Here is a 20,169-nt window from a genome sequence, read left to right as displayed (position 1 = left end):
ACACTATTGCCTTCATACGTACTCTGCATTCTTTTCCAGGTTCCCAAGGCCCCGCCCAATTCCAGGAATTCCCCTCCATCTGCTTACCCCTACCTCCACCCCCATCCTTAGCCCTCCTTAAAAAGGCCCGGCCCCTGGGAGTCCAGGCCTTCTGCCACCTGTTCCATCAATGTGCACACGGGCAGTTGGTCACCCACCTCTATGAATTTATTTTCCCTGAATAAATTCAGTCTGGCTGTAAATTTGTACACTGTCTCCTCTTTTGCTAACATTTTGGTGCCCCTTGTGAGGAGGCACCAATCTGCAACTCTTTTCCTAACACCTACATTACTTCTCATTTGGTTCTCTTTTGGTTGGAGATGTCTTCAACTTTATCTTCCAAAGTTTCTAATTATGTTGTTTGGTTTTTTTTTTTTTTTTTTTTTTGACAGGCAGAGTGGACAGTGAGAGAGAGAGACAGAGAGAGAAAGGTCTTCCTTTGCCGTTGGTTCACCCTCCAATGGCCGCCGCTGCGGCCGGCGTACCGCGCTGATCCGATGGCAGGAGCCAGGAGCCAGGTGCTTTTCCTGGTCTCCCATGGGGTGCAGGGCCCAAGCACCTGGGCCATCCTCCACTGCACTCCCTGGCCATAGCAGAGAGCTGGCCTGGAAGAGGGGCAACCGGGACAGAATCCGGCGCCCCAACCGGGACTAGAACCCGGTGTGCCGGCGCCGCTAGGCGGAGGATTAGCCTATTGAGCCACGGCGCCGGCCTGTTGTTTTTTTTTTTTAAAGATTTATTTACTTATTTCAAAGGCAGAGAGAGAGAGAGAGAGAGAGAGAGAGAGAGATCTTGCTGGTTCACTCTCTAAATAGCTGCAATGGCCAATGGAGCTGGGCCAATCAGGAGCCAGGAGCTTTATCCAGGTCTCCCACATGGGTACAGGGGCCCAAGTATTTGGACCATCTTCCACTGCTTTCCCAGGCACATTATCAGAAAGCTGGATTGGATGTAGAGCAGCCAGGACTCCAACCAGAGCCCATATGGGATTCCTGTGCTACAGGCAGTGGTTAACCCACTAAGCCATAGCACTGGCCCCATTATGTAATTTTTTTTAGCTAATGCACTTATATTTTTAGTCTATCTTTAATTTATGCAATAACTACATTTATTTATGGGATACAGGGTTATACTGTGATATCTGATTATAGTGTATAATAATCAAACCAAGTTGTTGACAGAAATAAAACTGATCCTATAAAAAGAGTAATGTAATGTTTATTCAGTCAGAGTATGAATGACCCAGGCTTGGGAGACACAAGCCAAACAACTTGCAATGAGTCTTAGGAAGTATGTGGTATTTACCTCTTTTGTGGCAGTGAATGTTCACTTATTACTCAGTGAGTTAGTTTGACCCGAAAAGGCAGGCTTTAAGTAAGCAGGGGCGAATTTCTCAGAGGTTGAAGAATACCTTCTTTAGAACACAATTGGTTACAAACATCATTTCCGAAGACAGACTACCGAAGAGAAGGCTACTGATTAATTTTAAGAATGACATTTCTGGGACTAGTTAAAGGATGTATAGATAAAAAACAAAGATTGCTCAGGTTTGCTCCAGATGTCAAAGATAAAACAGTTCATTTGTGCATCTCACTCAAGTCAAATTAACCTAGTGCATCAGACACTCCTCACACAGGTCTCAGTAAGTGTTCCTCTTGCCTTTCAGGCTTTCCGGGAGCAACTAGTTTTCAAGGGTAATTAGCATATCCATCATACATAACATTTATCATTTCTTTGTGGTTTGAGAATTTTCTAAAACCTCTCTTCTCACTCTTTTGAAATATACAATAAATTACTGTTAACCAGAATCAATCTACTGTGCTATAGAATACCAGAGCTCATTTCTATTGTCTGACTGTAATTTTGTAGCCATTAATGATCCCCTGCCTCCTCTCCCTCTCCCCTTCTTCCCTTCCCAGCCCTGCTAACTACTATTTTACTCTCTTTTCCCATGAGATCAACTTTCATAGATTCCACATAGGAGTGAGAACGTGTGGCACTTGTTTTTCTGTGCCTGGCTTATTTCACGTATCATAATGTCCCCCAGACTCATCTCTGCAAACAACAGCATTTCATTCTTTCTTATGACTGAATAAGTGGATGCTTTTTTAGTTGCCAACAATGCTTTCTTACCTGCTCAATGTTCCTGTTTTAGAGTATCCTATTCCTATTTCCTGAATCACTATCTTATTTTGCTCCCTGGATTGGCTCTTTTCTTCCAAATTATGAAGAGCATTTGTCTACTTTCTCTAATTAAATGCTTTCCTAAGTCTCTTGGTTGGTGCCCATATTTATAAGAAAGGCACAGAAAGCCACTTGAAGCTAAGAGGTGGGCTGCATTCTGGGGTGATCAGACTGAGACCCTCAGTTTCCCTTAGTACCCACATTCTGCTGTTGTCCCTTCTCTCTAGTTTCCCAGGAGAGGACTCACTCTATGTCTAGGTCAGGAAGTCAGTTGAAGTCTGACTATTGTTAGGCAAACTTTCCATTCTTAGTAGGACCTCCGGCCCTTTGCTGTTTCTCATACTCCCAAGTCCAGAGTCTCTCTGGCTCAACCTTCACTCTTTGGGTGTGAAGCGGTACCCTGGCTAGGAAGGAGTTCCTAGAGGCTTGCCTGCCTTCATTTTCAAGCATTTTCTCATGTTTTCAGATGCAAGTCTGTTGTGTCTTATTTGGCCCTTTCCAGAATTCTGCTGTGAAAATCTGCCTCTTGGAGTCACTCTCCCTGTGGGCAGTTACATTTAAAGAATGAAAATCAGCCCTGATGGTAATCAGACTGCCATGCTCCTAACAGAACAGAACGTAACAGTGTTTCCAAGGCACATGGGCAAGGTCACCCAAACAATGTTTCTATCCAAGACCATAGTATAGTTACAAAATGATGAATAATTCAGGGATGTGGAACTTTTTTTCTGCCACCAACTTTTTGGATATTTATATCATTCGGGTGCCATACAAAATTATCAACTTAAAAATTAGCCTGGGGGCCGGCGCTGTGGCGTACCGTTTGAAGCCGCCACTGCAGTGCCAGCATCCCATATAGGCACCAGTCCAAGTACCGGCTGCTCCACTTCCAATCCAGTTCTTGGCTATGGCATGGGAAAACAGTAGAAGATGGCCCAAGTCCTTAGGTCCCTGCACCTCTGTGGGAGACCCAGAAGAAGCTCCTGGCTCCTGGCTTCGGATCCGCAAAGTTTTGGCCGTTGTGGCCATCTGGGCAGTGAATCAGCAGATGGAAGACCTCTCTCTCTCTCTCTCTCTGCCTCTGCCTCTCTGTAACTCTGCCTCTCAAGTAAATAAATAAATCTTTTTAAGATTTTTTAAATTTAATTACATGAGAGGCAGAGTTACAGAGAGAGAGGTCTTCCATCTGTTGGTTCATTCTCCAAATGGCTGCAACAGCTGGAGCTGCGCCCATCCGAAGCCAGGAGCCAGGAGCTTCTTCCCGGTCTCCCAAGTGGGTGCAGGGACCCAAGGACTTGAGCCATCCTCAACTGCTTTCTCAGGCCATAGCAGAGAGTTGGATCAGAAGTGGAGCAGCCAGGACTCACACTGGTGCCCACCTGGGATGCTGGCACTGCAGGTGGTGGCATTACCCGCTACGCCACAATGTTGGCCCCAATAAATACATTTTTAAATAAAAAAAAATCAGCCTGCAGTAGATTCATTAAATTTTGAGCCCTGCCTGTGGTTGTCTTGGCAAGGCAAATGACAGGGCCTGTGGGCTTGGTGTTCCTCACCCATGTGAGATGACTGCTGTTTGGTTCCAATGACATCCCCAGTCTGGTTTTGTTCTTCAGCCTCTGGAAATAAGCAAAAACATTTGAAAATAAATTTTTTTCTGAGACCTCCAATTACTGAAATGCCTCCTTCTTGACCATATTACATCCAGACATGAAATCACTTCCCTAATCCTTTCTGAGAATTATAAAGCCCATAAGGGTCCCACCCTATCCCCTCCTTCTCTGAGATGCTCCTGAGGCTCCTCTGGGGGTGTGTTCTCCCAGGATGCAACAAACAAATCCAACCTAAATGTAACTCTGTTGAAACTCCAATATGCTCCTGGTGATCTCTGGATGGTAAACTTACACAGATGCAGCTTTCTATGATCTGCTGAGTTAACTCTTTTTTAAAATTTTTATTTTATTTTAAAATACATTTATTTATTTATTTAAAAGGCATAGTGAGAGAAAGAAAAAGCGAGAGAAAGAGATCATCTTCCATCGTCTGATTCACTCCCCCAAATGCCTGCAATAGCCAGGGCTAGGCTAGACTGAAGCCAGGAGCCTGGAATTTCATCCAGGTCACCCTTGTGGGTTGCAGGAACCCAACTACTTGAGCCATCATCTGCTGCCTGCAAGGTGCATTAGTAGGAAGTTTTATTGGAAGCAGAAGCAGAGTTTACCACAGCTGCTCTGATACAGGATGCAGGCTACCAACCAGCAGATTAACATGCTATGCCACAATGCCCATCACTAATTGATTTTTAAATTATTTATTTGAGAGGCAGAGCGTGAGTGTGGGTTCTAATCCACACTTATGCTCCAAATCCCTCCAAAGGCAGGACTGGGCCAAACCAAAGGACACGAGAACTAAACCCAGGTCTCTCACATGTGTGACAGGGACCCAATTACCTGGGTCATCACTGCTGTCTCAGCGTCTACATTAGCAGGAAGCCAGAGTCAGGAACCAGAGACAGGACTCAAACCCAGGCACACTGATATGGGATTCAGATGTCTTAACCTGCATTTTAAGTACTAGGCCAAACGCCTACCCAATAAGTTAATTATGTGTAAGTGCTTCCCACGTCCTAAAATATTCCTGACCTCACACACTCTCCCTCTTTGATGTTGCCACGAATTATATTCTCTGTCCTTCCTTTCCCTCTTGTATGTGAATCAACACTCTTACCCAGGTTGTTCAAACTGGATTTCTGCCACTTGCAAACGTTTTCTGACAGTGTTGAGAGTAGAAAGTATACTGGACAAGAAGCATGAATCAATAAAATCCAATGTCCTGTGCTACATACACAAGCTGTGACAGTGAATCTTCACTACATGTCTATTCCTAGATCTGGTCCCTACAGAAAGTATTAGACTTGCCTACCAAACTCCAACTGTATATCACATTCAACAAAACCCAAACTTAATTCATTCTCTTTCCCCAGAAGACTTGCTCCTCCTCCCACTTTCTCTATGCCAGCTAATCCACCACATCACCAGTCACATAAACTGGACACTGAGGATCATTCTAGACTTTTCCCTCTTCCTGTCTCCAAACGTCCCGTTACACAGTTCTGACTCTCTACCTCATAAATATTTCTTGAATTTATCTTGTTCCTTGGTACCAACCACCACCACCACTACTACGACATTTCACATTCTTTATCATGTATCAGAGAGAATTGCAACATGTTCTAACTTTTCTCTTCAAGAAAACAACCCTTACTCCATTGTTCCTATAATTCATTGTTAGAATGCAACTCAACAGTCATTCCACTACTTATCAATGGCTTCCAATTGGCTATAGGATAAAATCCAAGCTCCTTAGTGAGACATACAAAACCCTTCTAGACCTATTTCCTGCCCATTTTAGTAGTCTATGAACACATCTCACTTTAACTATAACCTCTCCTTCCAGAGTCACCAGGATATATTTGTTTCTCATGGCTTTTGTCTCTACATACCTACTAGCTGACAGCCTTCCCCTCCTTGTCATTAACACCATAGTCCTCCTAGAAACCTCCCCTATCCTGTATCTACCAGCTTAGGTAACATTTGTCTAACCCAGAAGACTATGGGACAGGGACTTTGCTTTATTCAACTTTGCATTCCTCAGTGAATAGCATAAACAGAGACATATAATTATTCAATAATAATGTTAGTGTTTTATAACATGAATAACCCCAGTATGAAGGAATTATCACCACTCCCTTTTTCTGTTTCTCTCTTTTTTACAAATTGAAGATGCTTCTTTTCATAAATTTGTATGGGGCCGGTGCTATGACACAGCAGGTAAGGCCTCTGCCTGCAGTGCCTGCATCCCATATGGGTGCCAATTCAAATCCTGGCTGCTCCACTTCCGATCCAGCTCTCTGCTATGGCCTGGGAAAGCAGTAGAAGATGGCTCAAATGGGCCATGCACCCGAGTGGGAGACCTGGAAGAAGCTCTTGGCTCCTGGCTTAAGATTGGCCCAGCTCCAGCTGTTGCAGCCATCTGGGGAGTGAACCAGCAGATGAAAGACCTTTCTCTCTCTGCCTCTGCCTCTCTGCAACACTGCCTTTCAAATAAATAAATAAATCTTTAAAAATTATAAAAATTGTAAACTTTTTGTAGTTAATAATAATGTGCCAATATTGATCCATCAGCTGAGACAAAATACACCATAGTTATATAAGATGCCAGCAATTGATGAAACTAGGTAAAGGGTATATGAGGACTGTCTGCACTACTTATAGCATTATTTAGTGGAGTGCACATTATATGAGGAAGAAAAGCAAAAGATAATTGTATTTTTAAAAGTTTTATTTATTTATTTGAAAGGCAAAATTACAGAGAGAGGGGAAGAAAGAGCAAGAGAGAGAAAGACCTTTCAGATTCTGGTTCCCTTCCCAAATTGCTGCAACAGCCAGGATTGGGCCAGGCCAAAGCCAAGAGCCAGGAGTTTCTTCCAGGTCTCCCACATGTGTGGCAGGGGCCCAAGCACTCAGGCCATCTTCCTCTACTTTCTTTCTTTCTTTTTTTTTTTTTTTTAAGATTTATTTATTTATTTGAAAGTCAGAGTTACACACAGAGAAAAGGAGAGGCAGAGAGACAGAGATCTTCCAGCCGCTGGTTCACGCCCTAATTGGCCGCAACAGCTAGAGCTGTGCTGATCCAATGCCAGGAGCCAGGAGCTTCTTCCAGGTCTCTCACACAGGTGCAGGGGCCCAAAGACTTGGGCCATCTTATACTGTTTTCCCAGGCCATAGAGAAAGCTGATCAGAACAGGTGCAGCCATGACTCGAACTGGCACCCATATGGGATGCAGGCACTGCAGGCAGTGACTTTACCTGCTACACCACACCGCTGGCCCCCTCTCTACTTTCTCAGGTACATTAGCAGAGAACTGGATTGGAAGTGGAGCAGCTGGGACCCCCAAATCATGCTCATACAGGGTTCCAGGGCCACAGCTTAACCTATTACCCAAAATGCCTGCCCCAATAATTGTATTTTTTTAAATACAGAGATTAAAGAAAATTTAATTAAATCAGCATTGTACATTTCACTTGGAGCAGTAAAATATTCATACTAATAGCCTCTATAAATTTCATGTATATACACACACACACATATATATATACATAGTGATACCTATAACAAACACTAAGAAAACTGTACAATGCAATATACCAAACCAAAACACTACAAATAAATCAAGACAGAACCCTAAGAATATTCAAATAACTCATAAGATACTAATGAGAGACAGAGTAAACAGAAAACAACTTTTAAAATAGCAGAATTAAGCCCTAACATACCAAAACTTACTTGCAATTCAAACAGTATGAATATGTCATTAACAGAGAGATTAGCAGAGTGGACAATATTCCAGTTACAAGAAACTTCAAGTTCAATAGCATAGGTAGGATGAAAATAAGAGGAGAAAAAAAATAAAAATATCTAAATCTACATGATTTTTATTTTGTAGGCTTCTGATAACATTTACAGTGAAAAAAGGTTTTTATCACATTCCTATAGAAAGTATAAATTTGGGGCTGGCATTGTGGCACAGCAGGGTAAGCCACCGCTTGCCATGCTTTCCCCCTGTATCATTGCTGGTTCCAGTCCTGGCTACTCCATTTCCACTCAAACTCTCTGGAAATACTTCTGGAAGGCATCAGATAATGGCTCAAGTAGCTGAGTCCTTGCCACCCATGTGGAGATCTGGATGGAGTTCCTGGCTCCTGGATTTAGCCTGGCTCAGTCCTAGCTGCCTTTTGGGAGGGAGCCAATGGATGAAAGTTCATTCTCTCTCTCTACCTTTCAAATAAAATAAATAACATAAATAAATTAATCTTTTTTAAAAGAAAATACAAATTTAAAATTCTTATTTATTTGAAAGACAGAGAGGAAAACAGAGACAGAAATACAAAGAGATCTTCCATCTGCTGGTTCACTTCCCAAATGCCTGCAATAGCCAGAGCTATCCAGGTTGAATCCAGGAGCCAGGAATCCCTTCTGGGTTTCCCATGCGGTTGGCAGGACTGGAGTATTTGAACCATCATCTGCCATCTCCCAAAGTGCACATTTACAGGAATGTTGTGTTGAAAGAGGAGTAGAGAGGATTGAACCTGGCATTTAGATAAGGGATGCAGACATCCCCAAATGATGGCTTAACAAGTTGTGCCACAATGCCAATTATCTTTGATTTTTTTTTTTAAGATTTATTTATTTACTTGAACAAGTTACACAGAGAGAGGAGGAGAGGCAGAGAGAGAGAGAGAGAGGTCTTCCATCCACTGGTTCACTCCCCAACTGGCCACAATGGCCCGAGCTACGCTTATCCAAAGCCAGAATCCAGGAGCTTCTTCCAGGTCTCCCATGCAGGTGCAGGGGCTGAAGGACTTGGGCCATCTTCTACTGCTTTCCCAGGCCACAGCAGAGAGCTGGATCAGAAATGGAGCAGCCAGGACTCGAACCGGCACCCATATGGGATGCTGGCACTGCTGGCGGTGGCTTTACCTCTATGCCACAGCGCCGGCCCCTTGATTCATCTTAAACTCAACCTTTTATTGTTGGATTTATATTTACAGAAAGTTTCAGTTTTGTTCAAAACACACACACACACAAAAGCACACCTTGAACACACGTGATTTCATATTTGTATTGGTGTGTTTTAAGGATAAAATTCCAGGGACTAGCATTGTGGCATAGTGTGTAAAGGTGCTGCCTATAACACCAGCATCCCATATGGACATGGGTTTGAGTCCCAGCTGCCTCACTTCTGACCCAGCTCCCTGCTAATGCACTTGGAAAGCAGCAGCAGATGGCCTGAGTGCTTCGGCCACTGCATCCATATGGGAGACCTGAATGAAGCTACTGGCTTCAGTCTGGCCATTGCAGCCATTTGGGGAAGTAAACCAGTAGATGGAAAAATTTCCCTCTACATCTCTCCCTCGCTCTGTCTCTCCATCTCTTTCTGTAACTCTGCCTTTCAAATAAAATAAAAATCTTTTTAAAAAAGGATAAATTTCTAGATGTGAGATTTATTGATCAAATGGTAAATTTATCTTCAGTCTTGCTGGTATAGTCCAAATCTTCCACTGAGAGAGTGCATTATTTTGTGCTCATGAAATGGCTAGTTCTCTGAGTCTCCCCAAAAGACTTTGTTGTCAATGGGGCTGCTGCTGTGTTGTAGCAGGCTAAGCTGGCATCTGATATGAGCACTGGTTTGTGTCCCAGCTGCCTCACTTCCTGCCCAGATCTTTGCTAATGTGCCTCAGAGGGCAGTGGGGGATTGTCCAAGTGTATGGGCCCCTATCACCAATATGGGAGACCAGGCTCCTGGCTTTGGCCTGGCTGGGCCAGGCCATTGAGTCACTTGAGGAGTGAACCAGTGGATAGAAGATCTCTGTGTGTGTCTCTCCTTCTCTGTAACTCTTGCAGATAGATTACATATATTACCCAAAAGTTTGTTGTCAAATTTCTATATTTATACCAACTGGAGAGCAAGAAATGATAGTTTAAGGTAGTTTTGATTTCTAATTATATTATCATAAATTAACTTGAGCATTTAAAAAATATGCTCAAAGGCCATCTTTATTTCTTTCCCTATGAACTATTCTGTCTCTATATTTTAAAGGAATTTTCTGGTAACTCCTTATCACCTCTGCCTATGTCATTGATGAAATCTCTTTTTTATTTTATTTTATTTTATTTATTTTTTTTTTATTTTTTGACAGGCAGAGTGGACAGTGAGAGAGAGAGACAGAGAGAAACGTCTTCCTTTTGCCATTGGTTCACCCTCCAATGGCTGCTGCGGCCAGCGCGCTGTGGCCAGCACACCGCGCTGATCCGATGGCAGGAGCCAGGTGCCTCTCCTGGTCTCCCATGGGGTGCAGGGCCCAAGTACTTGGGCCATCCTCCACTGCACTTCCCTGGCCACAGCAGAGAGCTGGCCTGGAAGAGGGGCAACTGGGACGGAATCCGGCGCCCTGACTGGGACTAGAACCCGGTGTGCCGGTGCCGCAAGGCGGAGGATTAGCCTAGTGAGCCGTGGCGCCGGCTGAAACCTCTTTTTATAACACCTGTGTCTGTAAGAGAAGCTGGTAGAAGCCATCGCTGTGGCATAGTGGGTAAAGCTGCTGCCTGCAGTGCCAGCATCCCATATAGGTGCCAGTTCGAGTCCTGGCTGCTCCACTTCTGATCCAGCTCTCTGCTATGGCCTGGGAAAGCAACAGAAGATGGCCAAGTCCTTTGGTCCCTGCACCTGCCTGGGAGGCCCAGAAGCTCCTGGCTCTTGGCTTCAGATCGGCACAGCTCCAGCCATTGCAACCAATTAGGGAGTGAACCAGTGGATGGAAGACCTCTCTCTCTCTCTCTCTCTCTTGTGCACACGCGCTCTCACTCTCTGCCTCTCCTACTCTCGTGTGTAACTCTGACTTTCAAATAAATATATCTTTAAAAAAGAGAAAGAGAGAGAGAAACTGGCAAACATAATTTGTAAATTGGGTATCTTTCAGTTCCCAGTCAAATCAGAATTTAATTTGTAAAGAAAGTGACATATACGGGGCCGGTACTGTGGCTCACTAGGCTAATCCTCTGCCTGCGGCGCTGGCATCCCATATGGGCACTGGGTTCTAGTCCCAGTTGCTCCTCTTCCAGTCCAGCTCTCTGCTGTGGCCTGGAAAAGCAGTGGATGATGGCCCAGGTGCTTGGGCCCCTGCACCCACATGGAAAACCAGGAAGAAGCACCTGGCTCCTGGCTTCGGATTGGTGCAGCTCCTGCCGTTGCGGTCATTTGGGGAGTGAACCAATGGAAGGAAGATCTTTCTCTGTCTTTGTCTCTCTCTCTCTCTCTTGCTGTCTGTAATTCTACCTGTCAAATAAATAAATAAAAATCTAAAAAAAAAAAAAAAGTGAGATGTACACCAGATGGGGAACTCTTCGCTTAACCTTTTATTACCATAGATCCTTATAGGTTAAAAAAAAATTAAGCCATTGTTGTGGCACAGCAGGTAAAGTCACCACCTGCCAGTTGGATCTGGCTAAAAAGCCCATGAGAGTTTCACAGGCATGGAAAGCCAAGACATTGTGGCAAAAATATAAATAAATAAAAATAAAAAATCTAAAAAAAAACCAACACCTAGATCTCTGTGAGTGAGATCCCAGCAGAAAGAAGGCAGTACCTTTCTCTGAAGGGAGGAGAGAACTTCCACTTTTAATATGGCCTTGTCTAAATAAGATCGGAGCTGGTGAGCTCAAGAGGCTTCCATGGCCTTGGCAGCTCATGACAAGAGCCTCGAGTGATTACTGACGTCATAAACAAGAATGTCAATTGTTAAATCAACAACAGGAGTCACTGTGCACCTGCTCCCCTTGTAGGACCTCTGCCCTTAATGTGTTGTACTATGAGAATTAATGGTAAAACTACTGCTCAAACAGTACTCTATACTTTGTGTGTCTTTGTGGATGCAGTCTGTTGAAATCTTTACTTAGTATATACTAAGTTGATCTTCTGTATATAAAGATAATTGAAAATGAATCATGATGAAGAATGAGATGGGAGAGGGAGTGGGAGATAGAATGGTTGTGGGTAGGAGGGAGGTTATGGGGGGGGAAAGCTGTTGTAATTCAAATGTTGTACCTTGGAAATTTATATTTATTAAATAAAAGTTGAAAAGAAAAAAAAAGTCACCGCCTACAGCACCATCATCCCATCCCATATGGGTGCTGGTTTAAATCCCAGCTACTCCATTTCTGATCCAGCTCCATGCTAATAGCCTGGGAAAGCAGCAGAAGATGTGCTTGGGACCCCACACCCACATGGGAGACCCAGAAGAAGCTCCTGGCCCCCAACTTTGGATTGGCCCAGCTCTGGCCATTGCTGCCATTTGGGGAGTGAATCAGTGGATGGAAGATCTGCCTCTCCCTCTTTCTCTGCAAATAAATAAAATAAATCCTTTTTTAAAAAAATTAAACAGAGGTAGGTGCTGTGGTGTAGTAAGCTAAGCTTCCGCCTGTTAAAATGAAATGAACACTATGAGAAACAGTGACTTGATCAGCCCTCACCCTGACTGTTGATGAGCAACTTAATGTTATCCCTCTTAGTATTTTTTTTTTTTTTTGGTTTGTTCTACTTAATACTTTTGGTTGAATAATGTAATCAATACACAATTATTCTTAAATGCTGAAACTTAACTGAAAAGTGATCGCTGTTAAATATAAGAGTGGGAATAAGAGAGGGAAGAGATGTGCAATTCGGGACATGCTCAAGCTGACTTACCTCAAATGGTAGAGTTAGAAACATACCAGGGGATTCCAATTCAATCCCATCAAGGTGGCATGTACCAATGCCATCTCACTAGTCCCAGTGATCAATTTCTGTTCACAATTGATCATAATGATAGGACTAAGAACCAAAGGGATCACATAAATAAGAATAGTGTCTGCAAATACTAGCTGATAGAATAAAAAAGGGAGAGAACGATCCAACATGGGAAGTGAGATACACAGCAGACCCATAGAATGGCAGATGTCTTAAACAGCACTCTGGCCTCAGAATCAGCCCTTAAGGCATGCGGATCCAGCTGAAAAGCCCATGAGAGTATTTCAGGCATGGAAAGCCAAGACACTCTGGGGGGAAAAAAAAAAAAAAAAACAAAAAAAAAACAAAACACCTAAATAAAAGATCTCCACGAGTGAGATCCCAGTGGAAAGAACAGGTCATCAAAGAAGGAGGTACCTTTCTCTGAAGGGAGGAGAGAACTTCCACTTTGACCATGGCTTGTCTAAATGTGATCAGAGTCGGTGAACTCAGGGGGCTTCCATAGCCTTGGCAGCTCATGACAAGAGCCTAGGATTACTGATGCCATAAACAAGAGTGTCAATTTGTTAAGTCAACAACAGGAGTCACTGTGCACTTACTCCTCATGTAGGATCTTTGTCCTTAGTGTGCTGTACATTGAGATTTAATGCTATAACTAGTACTCAAACAGTATTTTTCACTTTATGTTTCTGTGTGGGAGAAAACTGTTGAAATCTTTACTTAATGTATGCTAAACTGATCTTCTGTATATAAAGAGAATTGAAAATGAATCATGATGTGAATGGAAGGGGAGAGGGAGTGGGAAAGGGGAGGGTTGCGGGTGGGAGGGACGTTATGGGGGGGGAGCCATTGTAATCCATAAGCTGTACTTTGGAAATTTATATTCATTAAATAAAAGTTAAAAAAAAAATTAAACAGAGGTAGGTGCTGTGGTGGAGTAGGCTAAGCTTCCGCCTGAAGCACTGGCATCCCATATGGGTGCTAGTTCGAGTCCCGGCTGCTCTTCTGATCTGGCTCTCTACTATGGCCTGGAAAAATAGTGGAGGATGGCCCAGGTGTTTGGGGGTGTGGAAAACTCAGAAGAATCTCCTGTCTTCCGGCTTTGGATTGGCCCAGCTCCGGCCATTGCAGTCATTTGGGGAGTGAACCAGCGGATGGCAGACATTTTTGTCTCTCCCTCTGTCTGTAACTCTACATCTCAAATAAATAAATAAAATCTTTTAAAAAAATTAAACAGTTCAGGGGTTAGTGCTATGGCATACCAAGTAAAGCTGTCACCTGTGATAATGGCATCCCATATGGGAACTGGTTCATGTCCCAGCTGCCTCACTTCTGATCCAGCTCCCTGATAATGTATGGGGAAAGCAGCAGAAGATGGCTCAAGTGTTTGGGCCCATGTCACCCATGTGGGAGCCCTGGATGAAGCTCCTGGTTCCTGGCTTCATCTATCTGAGGAGTGAACCAGAAGACGGAAGATCTCTCTCTCGATCTCTCTCTCTCTCTCGGACTCAAGTAAATAAATAATTTTTTTAAAAAATTGAAGTCAAAAGTGCAGGAAATATTAATACCAATAAGCTAGGAAAATGATTGTATTACCTATGCTGTATTGAATGCTGCTTTATTTCTCATTGGAAAATGAGAAAATCCAATATATTATGGAGCCAAATAAACTCAGAAAATCATAGCCCTCTTTTCTCCATAAGGCTAATTATTGTTTCAAAGCTTTGCTTTTTGTAAACTTGCAAAACGACTTGGGTACAAGATTCTTTGACGTACAAATTTTGCAATTTTGCTTGTAATGAAATTTAAAACTTTTTAAAAATTTATTTATATGAAAAACAGAGAGACAAATAGAGAGGAGAGACAGAGAGAGGTCTTTCATCTGCTGCTTCACTGCCCACATGGCTGCAACAACCAGGACTGGGCCAGGCCAAAGGCAGGAGCCCAGAATGGGCAGGGGGCCAGGCAGGTCTAGGTGAGCTGGAATCCTTGCAGTCCTGCAATGTAACTTTAGCTGTCAGTTTGATACGTCCACCTTCCCTTGGTGCACCTCTATCTCCTCTAGGACCAGGAAGGAGGAGACTATATGATGACCATGAAATTTATCCACATGGAGGTATTCTAAATGTTCCAACAGGCTTTGTGCATGCTAAGACCCACCCTCCTACTTCATAAAAGAGGCTTTTTGCCAGGGACCATGCTTGGAAGTACTACTTGGGTTTCCACTCTCTCTCACACATACATGGACATCACTATGGCCCACTCACAATGGGTATTTCTCAGTGTGGGGTGGCTTATACTCATGCATGGATGTAAGTTTATTCTCTCACCTTTAAATAAATCCTGTTGGGGCCAGCGCTGTGGTGCAGTGGGTAAAACTGCTGCCTGCAGTGCTGGCATCCCATATGGGTGCCAGTTCAAGTCCTGGTTGATACACTTCCCATCCAGCTCTCTGCTATGGCCTAGGAAAGCAGTAGAAGATGGCCCCAGTCCTTGGGCCCCTGCACCCACGTGGGAGACCCAGAGGAAGCTCCTGGCTCCTGGCTTCGGATCGGCGCAGCTCCGGTCCTTGCAGCCAACTGGGGAGTAAACCAACGGAAGAAGGACCTCTCTCTCTTTCTCTCTCTCTCTGTCTCTCCTTCTCTCTGTAATGCTGACTTTCAAAGAAAAAAATAAATCTTTAAAAATAAATAAGTAAATAAATAAATCCTGTTAGCACCTGTGCACATTACTATGCCTCTGCTTAGAATTCTTCTCCTGTGGGAGGCAACAATCTGGAATAAAAATTAAAGTACAGGGGCTGGCTCTGTGTAGCAGTGAGTTAATGCCACAGCCTGCAGTGCTGGCATCCCATATGGATGCCAGTTTGAGTCCCAGCTGCTCTACTTCCCATCCAGCTCCCTGACAATGCACCTGGGAAAACAGCAGAAGATGACCAAAGTCCTTGGGCACCTGCACCCATGTGGGAGACCTGGAAAAAGCTCCTGGCTCCCGGCTTTAGTCTGGCCCAGCCCCAGGTATTGCAGCCATTTGGGGAGTAACCCAGCTGATGGAAGATCTCTCTCTGGCTCTCCTTTTCTGTCTGTAACTCTGCCTTTCAAATAAATAAATAAATTGGTAAAGAAAAAATTAAGGTACATAAGCCCATATTATAAGTCCTTGAACCATTATCTGCTGCCTTCCCAGATGCATTAGCAGGGAGCTGGATTGGAAGTGGAGCATCCAGGACTATAATTGGTGTTCAGATATTACATACAAGAGGCAGATAATCTGCTGCACCACAACACTGGCCCCCAAATTTAAAACATTGGAAAGTAAAAAATATGAATCCATCTTCCACAAATCAATGGCATGAAAAGGGTGGGAAGAGGTCTTTCTGCAACTTAAATGAGATGAAAGGGACCTGAAACTAAGTTTCATGGATGAGTCTGGTTTGGTTCTTGGTTTTGAACAAGACAACTGAGAAAAGACATTTGTGAGATGGAGAAATATGAGTACTGAAGGACAGTAAGGCATTAATGTAATTTTTGCTAGGTGTGAAAATGACATTGTGTTCATGTAAGAAAATAACATGTTTTATAGAGAAGCATGTAGGAATGAAGTGCCCTAAGATTCTCTTAAAACATTTCAGAGAAGAAAGAAAAGAGGGAGAGAGGAAGAATAAATTTAAAAAAAAAGATAAACCAAGTAGAGTGTGGAGAAATCTGGGCAATTATTGAAAACTGGTGATAAGTATAAGAGGACTATTTATTATTCATTCTATCTAATCTGTTTTTAAAGATTTACTTATTTATTAGAAAGCCATAATCACAGAGAGAGGGTTGGGGGAGAGAGAGAGAGAATGAATCTTCCATCTACTGGTTCACTCCCCAAGATGGCCACAATGGCCAAAGCTGGGCCAGGCTGAAGCCAGGAGCCAAGAGTTTCTTCCAGGTCTCCCAGATGGGTAACAAGGATCCAAACACTTGGGCCATCTTCTACTGCTTTTCCCAGGCATGTTTTCAGGCAGCTGGATTGGAAGTGGAACTTCAACCATAGCTCAAATGTGATGCTGGTATTGCAGGCTATGCCACAATGCCAGTCCCTCTATTCTCTTTTTTATGTCAACAAAATTTTATTTATTTTGTAAAAAGATTTAATTATTTGAAATGCAGAGTGGTAGCGAGAGATGGAAAGAGAGAAAGAGAGACATGAAGAGAGAGAAAGAGAGATTTTCCATTACACTTGCTCAATCCCCAAATGGTCACAACACCCAGGTCTGGGCCAGGATGAAACCAGGAGACAGGAACTCCATCCTGGTCTCCCATGTTGGTGGCAAGGGCCATCTTCTGCTTTGAATCAGGTTGCTAGGACTCAAACTAGCACTCTGATATAGGATGTCAGCATTGCAAGCAGTGGCTTAACTTGATGCACCACAACACTGACCCCCAACAAAACTTTATTTCTAAAAATATTTCTGTGATTCTGACTTTTATAGTTTTATTTTTATTGATAATTAATTATATGGAGCAAAACATGACATATCAATATAAATATACACTGTGTAGGACCAAATTAGAGTAATTAGGACTGGGCATCAAGGTGCTGCAGTAGGTTAAGCCACAGCTCAGGATTCCACCATCCCAACTGGAGTGCTGGTTCAAATCCCAACAATTCTGCTTCCAATTCAGCTTCCTTTTTTTTTTTTTTTTTTTGTTCAAGATTTTATTTATTTATTTATTTGAAAGTCAGAGTTACACACACACACACAGAGAGAGAGAGAGAGCGAGAAACAGGGATCTTCCATCTACTGGTCACTTCCCAGTCGGCCACAACGGCTACAGTTGGGCCAGGCCAAAGCCAGCAGTTAGGAACTTCATCTGAGTCTCCCATGTGTGTGCAGGGGCCCAAGTCTTATGGGCTAGACTGGGCCTAAATTTCTGCTCCAGACTCGCCTTTAATTTGGAAAAGAAATCTAAATACAGGCATAAATATAATGTGCAGGGCGATAAGGTTTACTTAGAAAGTTTAATTACATGAGGACTTTATTAAGGAGAGTGGGCCAGGAAAGGTAAAGGAGATTTTGTTACCCTTCTCAATCCCCATCCACAAGAAGAGAGAGACAGAGCTTCTGCTTTACCCAGCTTCTTATGAGCTTAGAAAATGGAAGTGCTTACAAGGTACTGCCCTTTGGTCCCAGGTAAGGAGAAGTACTTCCTGGGGAAGAGGTCATCTGATTGACAAATAGGTGGATATGGTAACATGGAGTGGAAGAGGTGTGGCTTCCAGCTCATGAGCTTAAAATATCTATCTCACTTATCCCATATCACAAGTACTTGGGCCATCTTCTACTGCTTTCTCAAGCATATTAGCAGGGAACTGGATTGGAAGTGGAGTAGCAGGGTCTCAAACCGGTGCCCATGTAGAATGCCAGCATTGTAGGCAGTAGTTTTACTTGCTATACAACAATGCCAGTACCCCAATCCAGCTTCTTGCTAATGTACCCTACGAGGCAGTAGATGATGGTTCAATTGCTTGAGCCCATGCCACCCATGTGGGAGACTTAGGTAGAATTCACGGCTCTTGGCTACACCTTAGCCCATCCCTGACTAGGCATTTGGGAAGTGAAGCAGTGAATGAAAAATACTCTCCCCCTTATACTCAGCCTTTCAAGTAAAATAAATAGGTAAATATTTTAAAAATAGACTATTTAGTATATCCATCACCTTAACCCTTTTTCCTTTTTTTTTAAAGATTTATTTATTTATTTATTTGAAAGACAGAGTTACAGAGAGGCAGAGGCAGAGAGAGAGAGATCTTCCATCTGCCAGTTCACTCCCCAAATAGCAGCAAATGCCAGAGCTGGACCAATCTGAAACTGGGAGCCAGAAGTTTCTTCCGGGTCTCCCACATGGGTGCAGGGGCCCAAACACTTGGGCCACCTTCCACTGCTTTCCCAGGCAAGGAGCCGTATTGGAAGTGGAGCAGCCAGACTCGCGCTGATGCCCTTATGGGATGCCGGCACTGCAGGTGGTGGCTTTACCCACTGCTTTTTCATTTATTAATGGTGAGAACACTGTCTTCTACCTACTTTGAAATATACATTTTTAAAGATTTATTTTATTTATTTGAAAGGCAGAATTACAGAGAGAGGAGAGACAGAGATAGAGAGATCTTCTATCCACTAATTCACTCCCCAAATGGCCATGGACTGGACAAGGCCAAAGCCAGGAGCTCAGAGTTTCATTTGGGTCTCCCATGTAGGCAGCAGAGCCCAAATACTTGGGCCATCTTTTGCTGCTTTCCCAAGCACATTAGCCGAGAGCTGGATCAGAAGTGAGGCAGCCAGGATTGAACTGGCACTCATATGGGATGCTGGCACCACAGGCAGCAGCTTAACCTGTGGCACCACAATGCAGGCCCCAATACACAAATTATTAACTATGGTCACCTTTCTATGAACTAGAACATCTGAACTTGTTCCCTGTGCAAAACTGTAACACTGTACACATGGACTGTTCTCTCCCCATCCCTCCTCCCCTCTGCAGCTTCTAGTAACCAGTATTTTACTCTTAACGTCCTTTTTTTTTTTTTTTAAGAATTATTTATTTATTTGAAACAGTTATAGAGAGAAGGAGAGACAGCGAGAGACATCCTCCTCCTGCTAGTTCACTAGACAAACTGTTGCAAAAACTGAGGCTTGGCCAGGCCCAAGCCAAGAGCCAGAAGCTTCCTCCCTGTCTCCAACGTGGGTGGCAAGGGCCCAGGGATTTGGGCCATCTTCCACTGCTTTTTTTTCCCAGGCACAATAGCAGGGAGCTGGATCAGAAGCGGAGCAGCTGGAACTCCAGTTGACACCGATATGGAATGCCAGCACTGCAGGAGATGACCTAACCTGCTGCACCAAAGCACCGACCCCTACTCTTAGCTTCTGTAAAATCAACTTTTTTATCTCCCCTATATGAGTTAGAACATGTAGTACTTGTGTTTTTGTGTATGGTTTATCTCACCAAACTTCCTATCTTCCAGATTCATCCATGGTGTTACAAATGACAGGATTTTGGCCAGCGCTGCGGCTCAATAGGCTAATCCTCTGCCTGCAGCGCCGGCACGCGGGGTTCTAGTCCTGGTCGGGGTGCCGAATTCTGTCCTGGTTGCTCCTCTTTAAGTCCAGCTCTCTGCTGTGGCCCGGGAGTGCAGTGGAGGATGGTCCAAGTCCTTGGGCCCTGCACCTGCATGGGAGACCAGGAGAAGCACCTGGCTCCTAGCTTCAGATCAGCGCGGTGTGTCGGCCCCAGTGCGTTGGCCACAGTGGCCATTGGGCAGTGAACCAATGGAAAAAGGAAGACCTGTCTCTCTCTTACTGTCCACTCTTCCTGTCAAAAAAAAAAAAAAAAAAAAAAAAAAAGAAAAAGAAAAAAATACAAATGACAGAATTTTAACCTTCCTATGGCCGAAGAGCATCCCATTATGTATATATACTATGCTTTCTTTGTCCATTCATCTGTTAATGGACACAGAGATTGATTTCATATATCAGCTATTGTGAATAGTACTGCAATAGTTACAGGGGTGCAGATATCTCTTCAGCATACCAATTTTATTCCCTTCGGGTATACACA

At 43.6% G+C, this 20,169-nt stretch overlaps 1 protein-coding gene across 5 annotated transcripts in view; it reads right to left on the bottom strand.

Moving 5' to 3' along the window:
- Positions 1-20,169, bottom strand: part of LOC138849333 (uncharacterized) — a 68,886-nt gene that overhangs the window by 36,229 nt on the left and 12,488 nt on the right. For all 5 annotated transcript variants that reach the window (XR_016233221.1, XR_016233222.1, XR_016233223.1 and 2 more), the window contains exon 2: positions 3,780-3,842. Coding sequence is in view for 2 of the 5 variants with exons in the window: in XM_089332141.1 (XP_089188267.1) it covers positions 3,780-3,842 (63 nt within the window). In the remaining 3 variants the exon portion in view is untranslated. The remainder of the gene's footprint in view (positions 1-3,779; positions 3,843-20,169) is intronic.

Source organism: Oryctolagus cuniculus, chromosome 4 (assembly GCF_051225735.1).
Source record: "Oryctolagus cuniculus isolate XC-2025 breed Fujian yellow rabbit chromosome 4, ASM5122573v1, whole genome shotgun sequence".
NCBI classification, from domain to species: Eukaryota; Metazoa; Chordata; class Mammalia; order Lagomorpha; family Leporidae; genus Oryctolagus; species Oryctolagus cuniculus.
Note: the sequence above shows the minus strand (reverse complement) of the source record. Positions and strands in the feature narration are given on the sequence as shown.